The sequence below is a fragment of the Centruroides vittatus genome, unplaced genomic scaffold (assembly GCF_030686945.1).
Source record: "Centruroides vittatus isolate TY-2023 unplaced genomic scaffold, ASM3068694v2 contig_152, whole genome shotgun sequence".
NCBI lineage: Eukaryota > Metazoa > Arthropoda > Arachnida > Scorpiones > Buthidae > Centruroides > Centruroides vittatus.
In genome coordinates this window covers 131,114-139,658 of record NW_027120940.1, presented here as the reverse complement: position 1 = coordinate 139,658, position 8,545 = coordinate 131,114, and the positions used below count along the sequence as shown (strand labels likewise).

Below are 8,545 nucleotides of genomic sequence, written 5' to 3'. Positions count from 1 at the left end.
TTGCTAACTTATCTGCCTCCTCGTTCCCCTGAATTCCACTGTGTCCCCTTATCCAGGCAAAGGAGACCGTGAAGTTACGAAGGTTTACTAGCTGGTTGTGAATAGAATTGACTACTTGATGATCCGATTTATAATTGGTAATTTTGCGCAGTGCAGTCTGACTGTCACTGCAAATCCTAACCTGACCTCTAAAGTTTTTAAGGGTGCTTAGGTATTTGACAGCTTCTTGGATTGCAAAAATTTCTGCCTCTGGCACGGTAGAATAGTTGGCCAGTTTGAAACCGGCTACATGCTTGAAGTTCGGGTTGTTATGTATGTAATGAATAAATACAGCCCCCACCCTTTTGGTGTTCTTAGAGCCGTCAGTAAATATATAGTGGGTGGCATCGGGTCAGCAGTTATCTCTGTAATTTCCGTCTTCCTGTTTGTAGCTGGGTGATTATAACAGATCTTCTTTGAAAAGTTGTTGTTGTTGTTCACCAATGTTTGTAGAAAGGTGTAATCTAGGTTATGAAGATACCCTCTTTCCGCGGCTTCCTTGAGCTTGTTATCGGTTTCGTCCTTATACTGTATGTTCTTTAGTATCCACCTCCAGGTCAGATTTTTAACTTTCAAATGAAGTGGGGCCCATCCAGCTAATACCTGAAGAGCTGCATTTGATGTTGTTCGATAAGCCCGGCAATACCTCAGAAGAAGGGGTCTTTGTATAGAGAGTAACTTTCGTTTAATATTTATCTTGTTTATGTTTTCTCCCCAGAATGGGGCACCGTACAAGATCGCCGGTTCAATGCATGCTTTATTGAGGATGTTCATTGCTTTCTGATTAAAACCCCACTGTTTGTGCGCTATACTAAGAATAGCATTCAATGTTTTTTGAGTTTTTCCTGCCATGTATTCCATATGTTTTGTCCAATTAAGACCTCTGTCAACTATCACTCCAAGGTATTTTAATTCCGTGACGTTTTTGATTCTATTTCCGTTTATCTGAATTTTGAAGGCTTTCTGTAGCTGTTTTTTATTAGTCAGAACCATATTCTCAGTTTTCTCATAGATAAAATCTATAAATGGAGCGAAACAAATAATCTTGAAATTAACTAAGATCTTATTGGCCTCCTCTTGAAGCCTCTCTCCATTCCTGTGGGAGATCATCAGCAGCGTGTCATCTGCATAGCTTTGCAGTTTCCAATTTTCTGTGTTGTTGTCATTTATTTTGAGTAACTCATTACACACAATATTCCACAGTCCTGGTTTTGATCTAGACCCTTGCGGGCAGCCCCTGTTGATGTTGCGGATGATATTGCCTCTGTGATGATAGACTCCTGCTGTCCTGTCAGATAGATAGCTCCTCAAGATAGTAAAAAGGTTCTTTGGGCATCCTGCCTGTCTAAGTTGGTTGAAAAGTGCAGGCCACCACAAGGTATTAAAAGCGTTTCTGTAATCTATTGCAACAATAAGAGCATGTTCTTTGCTGGCCCAGGCACTTTTAATGAATTGTAGAAGCGAGTGGATGGCGTGGTACGTTGATCTTCCTCTAGTGAATCCAAATTGGTTCTCATTCATCCATTTGTTTTGGTATAGGTGAAAGTTTATTCTGTCTATAATTAGGCCGTCCAGCACCTTCCCAGGTACTGAGAGTAGGCTAATTGGTCTGAAATGGTTAGCCTTTGTTTCTCCTTATTTACCAGGCTTTGGAATAAATTTGATATCTGCCTGTTTCCAAATTTTTGGAAATTTCCCTGTTTCCAGACATTTGTTATACGTATATGAAAAAGCTATAGGAACTGCCATAAACGCTTGCTTCACCGTTTCTGGTGTAATCCCATCCGGTCCTGGGGCCTTTTTATTTTTGATTGACATAATAGCTCTTTTTATTTCTGTAAAAGTGAATGGCCTATCGTTATCCGTGTCCTGCAGGCTAAAGGCATTCAATCTGATGTTGTTTTGCGTCTCGTTATCTTCTTCTTCATTGCCCCTTGGGAAGTGTGTATCAAGCAAATATTTTACGGTTTCCTCGTACCCAGAAGTAAAAGTACCATCCTCCTCCTTTATGTTAGCAGGAATATTACATTTAGTTTTCCTTTTGCAGACCACATAGTATGGCTCGCTCCATACGTTCTGTTTGCTGGTTTTAGTGCAGAATTGTTGCCAGGCCTGGGTCCGTGCTTTGTTAATGTTCGTTTTATAATTATTGAAGCAACTGAGGTATTCTATTCTCTTTTCCTGTCTTATATCTGGGTCCCGTTCCGAACGAAATCGCTTTTGAAGTTTGCGTGTTTTAGTTCTTAAGGCAGAGAGTTCACTATTCCACCAGTGTGCGCTCTTCTTTTTGGTTTGGCTGTAGATTGTAGCTTCTCTGAAGGCTTGTATCATACAATCATTTAAATGTTCTGCAATTATCTCGCTCTCTGTGATGTTACTTAATTGTCTGCTGGCCCACAAGAAGCTGAAGATCGCTTGAAACTTGGTCCAATCCGTACTCCCTTTTGTACAGTTTTCAGAGAGTTGAGCAGGTGTGTTTGTGAGTTCCCAGGCGATATACCTATGGTCGCTCGCAGTAACATCATCCACTGTTTCGCATTTTGTGATGTAGTTGATCGCATGTTGATTTGCAACGCAAACATCAACCCAACTCTCTCCCCTATCGGAGAAGAAAGTTGGGAGATCACTAGTGTTACAAGAGACCATGTTATTACTAGCAAGAAAGTCCACCAGGTTCCTTCCTCTGATGTCTTCCGTCGGGCCAAACCACATTTGGGACTTTGCATTACAGTTTCCAGCAAAGATCCATGGAGTATTGTTAATTTGATTACTTAAATTGTCGAGCTTTAGGAGAAATTCCTGTATGCCGTCATCTGGTGCGCAATAGACTGAAGTAATAAAGATTGAGGAATTGCCGTTGGAGATTTGTACTGTGGTAATACAGTCACAACTAAGGGCTGGACAGAAGTCCATGTTCCAGTCTCTATGAGGGGTAAGAATGCCAGTTTTTGGTTTATCGTACAGTCCTTTTGGTGGGTAAACTATCCAATTGCCGAATCTTGCAATTCCCCATCAATTGTATAAGGTTCCTCGAGGACCACTAAATCGATGTTTTTCTCAGCCACTGTCTTTATCAAGAGGATGATGCCGCTTTGCATTTCTCTGCATTAAATTGCAGCACAGAGATGTTTGTCCCTTGTGTAACTATTCCGGTGTTGATATTCGTACTTAATGTGTTTACTTGATTATTGGTGTGCCTAGTACCCATAGTCAGTTTGTCTTATTTTTTACGCTTTCAGCCTTTGTAGCGTTGGATAGATTTTATCGTATGCATTATGATTCGTTGGGATCTTTTTTGTGGCTGGTTGGTCTCTGTTATATTTAATACAATTAACACAACATGGCGGTTTTTGTTTGTCCGTACACTCCGAGAATTTGTGATTTTTAGTACACTGACTACAATGCACGTCCTCCTTACAGTCCTTTGCCATGTGATTATAACCGGTGCAGCGGAAGCACCTAACCAGTGGCACAAAATCATCTAGTCTTACGTTTGCCCAAGATAATGATAAATGGCGTTTTTGTATTAAAGTATTTCTAATCTGCGGTGTGACCGAAAGCACCACATGCCGGCAGTTAACTTTTGCTTTTCCCTTAGTAATAATTGTGCTAATCTTGCAGTTCTTTAGGTAGTCTTCCTTATTAATCTGTCTTTCCATTTCGTTCTGGTTTTACATGACTTCCAATAGGTATTCATCTTCCACTGAATTGGGCACATTAACAAGAATAACTCTTGGTTTGCGTCCTTCTGTCGTGTGACACTTTATTTTGTTCTTTGTTGATTCTATGTTTTCAATTGCTCTCTGTAGCTTATCTCCATCCTTGTTGTCTCCTACTTTGAAGCATGCCCCATCGTTTCTAACCCTTCTCACTCCTTTGACTTAGACACCTATGTCTGCTGGGTTCACTTCTTTCATGATTGTTGTCACTATTTCCTTAATATCCAACTGTTCTCCTTGTTGATCCCGTGCTGGATAAACTAGGACAGCATTGCTGCCCACCATTCCCTCATTTGCAACTCTTTGTTCGAGTGAGCGCTGGATCTTTTTGGTAGTTACACTTGTAGTTGCGTTACGTTGTAGAATTTCACTGTATGAAGGTTTCGTTGGCTGTGGTTGAGTGGACTGTGTTTGGTATGTGCTCTGATTATTCCTTACTTCTTTTATGATTCCGTGAATCTCTTGTAGGTACCCGAACAATTTAGTTGAACAATCTCTAATCTCTTCCCTCTGGTTAACCTTTATCGTTGTGTTTGAGTGTTCCGGACAAAGATCCATAATCCTCCCAAGTAGCCATCTTGCGTCCGAGAGAATCCCGTCTTCAACAGTCCCTTGCATTGTCGTAGCCGTGGAATGTCGTAGCGTGTTGATTCGCTCCTGTTCTTTGAGCGGTGTGACCAAAACTCTTGGTTCTAAACTTTCCATCAACAATAGTCCCCGTATGTATTTTGTGTGTGTGCCTGACCCCAAACTAAAGAATTGTACTGAAAAGTTGAACCAACGGTTCCACAGACTCTGCTCTGTCGAGCCTCACTCAACAGAACAGATAGTTTAAGTTCTATCTTTTCACCTACTTATTCTAAACTTAACTAATGTACACAGTGATACAGATGGGAAACCCAGTACAAGTTACACAAACAATAGCAAGTTTCCTTCTTCAATCGATGACGTCACTACCAACGGCTTCAAAACAGACGAGCGACCGTTAGAATCTGTTAAAAACCGTTGCTGTAGTCGAGGACGTTGACCGTTTCCATAGTAACTGTCTAGTCTGTGAAGTGGGATTTTTAGTTGAAATTTAAATTTGTCGTTACACCAAAACTGTTGATAGTAGAAGAACGAAACTTTGACAGTAAGTAGCTTTTGTCCTTGTCTCAATAATGACAGAAAGAAAAATTGCGATTGCCCCCTCTGAAGCCCGATGCGGGCCCTCGACCGCCAAACTAAAAACAGTTATAAAATCCGAAAAAATGGTCCTAGCCCGACCAAAATTTGGGACAATGCTCACCTTGAGGTTTCCGACACGATGACAGTTGCCCCTTCCGGAAAAACGGTCCGAGTGTCCGGATAATCGAGGCCGAAAAATGCACTTTTTAAACGTTGATATTTCCCGAAAAAATGGTCCTAAATTCACAAAACCAACACCATCGTAATCCACTGGTCTTCCGGTTTCAGAAAATGTATAACACAACACCAACAAAACGAAAATTCCGACTAAAACTGAAGTTTAACACGAGCTCCAAAATGCACGACTTGTCACTTTGACTACTCGACGCTCTCCCATTCCTATAGACATGTTTATAAAAAAGTAGAAAGCTGTCCGTCTTGTTAGCAACGGACTTAGCTTTGTAGAAGTAGGAAAGGAGAGAAAGCTTGAGATGCGAAGTGTGAAAAGAAAGGAGGATAGGAAAGTGTGAAAGAAGGCATGGGATCAGAGGGCGCCTTGTCTCGGCATTCATTAAACAAAACAAACAATATGTACACTGGTGTCTTTCCAGAATTATTGTCCCGACAATAAGTGTTTTAGTAACAATGTAACATGATACAAGGTTTTACAAAAAAAAGAACAATGAGAGCTGAGATAACAATAAATTCAAAGAACCAATACCACGTCTCATGGTTGGCAAAGATGATCAAGCCCCCAGCAGCGATTCCCCGCAGACAATCCCGCCCCATGTTGGTACCGCAGTCCAGGTGCAATATTGTGGCACCGACGGTACCGGGGCTCAACACCATTTAAGTGGAGGAATGTAAGCCGGGATCGCCCACAGGCTCTCGCGTAGGGGCAAACACCGTTGGACTAGGGTTCCTTACCCTCTTCATCTATTTCGTCACCTGAAGTAGCTGTGCTTTTTCCGTTTTCTTCTTCGTCTTCGGTTCCTATTAAACTGTCCTCTTTTGTCTCCTCTGTTAAGTGTTCTTCGTCGTCATTGAATTGTCTCCTGTCGTTATAATGTTTGTCTGTTTTAGGTGTTACCAACACTTTGGTTTCCTGTATATACTTTTCCATAGCCGTGAATAGATTTCTGTTTGTTACTAATTCGGTTTCCTTGGGAGGCCAGTTGTATCTGGCACGAAGGCAGCTGTCTATAAGGATTTTCCGTTGTTGGTCGTATTTGGTGCATTCCATCAGAAAGTGTTGTGCGTTGTCTTCTTTTGTGTTATCTATGTCGCAGTAAGGATTATCTATTTTTCTGAATCTGTTCAGGTAAGCCTTAAAGTTTCCGTGGTCTGTGACGCATTGTGTGATGCCAAAAGAGGGTTTGAAGACTTAGTTCTGAAGCCTGTTTTCAATGCTCGGAAAAAATTTGTAGCAGCTACGTCCTGTAGTTGACGCTGTCCACTCCTGTTGCCATTGTTTTGTAGTTATTTTCATAATGTGCTTTTTAATTTCAACTATTGGGATCCTTGTGTAGATTTTTTATTGTTGGTTTTTGCCGCCATTTTAGCCAATTGATCTGCTTTTTCGTTTCCTTCATGGCCTTGGTGGCCCGGAATCCAGTTATAAGTGATGTTTTGTTTTCTTTGTAAGTTTTCAGAATTCTCTATCAATTCGTTTGTGAGCTTTGTTTTTCTGTTTTTGGTTTTCAGTATTGAAAGAGCCGTCTGACTATCTGAATAGAAACTAAGCTCTCCTTTGTATTGGCTTCTGTTGTTGGAGATGTGCTCAATTGCCTTGTATATAGCGAATGTCTCAGCCTGAGTAATGGTACAATACTCCGCCATTTTAAGAGATGCTTGGTACATCGTGTTTCCATCATTTCCTTTTATAACAATTCCGCTTCCTACTCCTGTGTCTGTTTTAGACCCGTCCGTGTAGATTTTTATCGTCTTTCCCTTGTTGGAGGCTTCGTCGTGGGTCAAGTTAGTTTTAAAGGTTTCCTTGTCTGCAGGGTTGGCAACAATGGTTGTTTTATCTATATCTTCTGTATCGTTTTCTATAATCATTTTTATTAGTTGTTCGTCATTTGGGAGTTGGCCTTGCTTTATTTCCGCCCTTATTTGCTCTTCTGATTTATTCTGATTGTTTTCTTTAATTAAGTTTCTTTCCCAGATTATGTCCTTGGCAACTAGATGTATCGGTTTAAGTTTGGCCATTACCAAAAGTGCGTCGGTTGGGGAGGTTCTATATGCCTTGCATATCCTAATCGCTGCTTTTTTTTGAACGGTAATCAATTTTCTTTTGTTGTGAACTTTTTCCAGGGCTTCTCCCCAGACTTGTATACCATACAGCACCCCCGATTCTATTGCTCCTTTGTAGATTAGCCGAGTGTTCGTTGGGTTGAGACCCCAAGTGTTCCTGCTGATGTGTTCGATAAGGTTACATCTTTCAATCATTTTGTTGTAGATTTCGTTGACGTGTGTCTTCCAGTTAAGGCTTCTGTCAAAGAAGATACCTAAGTATTTTAGACTTTGTACGTTCTTTATGTTTTTGCCTCCAATTTTTACTCCTATGGGTTTTTTTAATTGGTTGCCTTTGTCCTTTCTTGTACATACCAGAGCTTCACATTTTGATTGATTGATTGGTTGTTTGTAGTTTATACTCCATTGATTAACTCTAATACTTTATTTGATTCGTCTCTAAGTTTATCGCAGTTCTTGTTTGCGATCATTAGTAGAGCATCGTCTGCAAATGCTTGTAAACGTATTTCTTCTGTGTCTGGTATCGGTTGGTTGGTTGGTTGGTTGGTTGGTTAAAGTTTATTGGCACAAGGGCCACATAGGCCAAGCAGCGCCACAACTTATGGTATATATATGTACATAAATAACAATAAAAATAAACAAAACGAAAAACAAAAAACCAAAAACAAAAATATACAACAGTTAAACTGTGTATAACAACAAGATGTATATGGATATAAATAAATGAATAATTAAATTTTTTTATAAATATTTGTAACTTTTAGAAAGTTCAATAATTTATCAACATTTGGCCTCTGGCCCAAAATCTCGTTAAAACTTGCATTTCCAAAATGTTGCCTACGAATCCGTTCAGAGGCAGTGCAATTGCTCAGTATGTGCTTAACACTTACGTTACAGTTGCAATACTGACATACAGGCTGGTCATTACCTTTCAAAAGGTATTGATGAGTCAGTCGAGTATGTCCAATTCTCAAACGAGTAAGAATGACCTCAGATCTCCTGTCATAAGGTTTCTTCTGTGTCCAATTTTCTATCACAGGTTTGATCTCGTGTAGTTTATTGTGGACTTGTGCGTTCCACACATTTTGCCATCTCTCCTCTAGTCGTTTTTTAACAACTAGCTTCAAGTCACCTCCTTCAATATGCATTGTATGCTGAGAAGGACTTGCTGACTTTGCAGCTGCGTCAGCTTCTTCATTCCCTCTTATACCTACATGGCATGGGACCCAACAAAATTTTATAGAGAAATTCCTCGCAAAAAGATTGCAAATCAGCTTACGAATTTTAATCACTATGGAGTGAAAACTAGGTTCATACGAGATCAAAGCCTGAAGTGCACTAACTGAGTCAGTGTAAATCACGCA

General features: G+C 40.3%; 1 protein-coding gene across 1 annotated transcript; it reads right to left on the bottom strand.

Annotated features, from left to right (window-relative positions):
* Positions 1–6,434: 6,434 nt before the first annotated feature.
* LOC136968746 (ribonuclease H1-like) lies at positions 6,435–7,376 on the bottom strand. Its single transcript, XM_067262776.1, has one exon. The coding sequence runs from the start codon at positions 7,374–7,376 to the stop codon at positions 6,435–6,437; it is 942 nt and encodes a 313-aa protein (XP_067118877.1).
* Between the last annotated feature and the right edge of the window lie 1,169 nt (positions 7,377–8,545).

What these genes read in the sequence shown, in the direction of transcription:
- LOC136968746 (XM_067262776.1), bottom strand. Translation starts at nt 7,376, where the DNA reads ATGATTGAAAGATGTAACCTTATCGAACACATCAGCAGGAACACTTGG.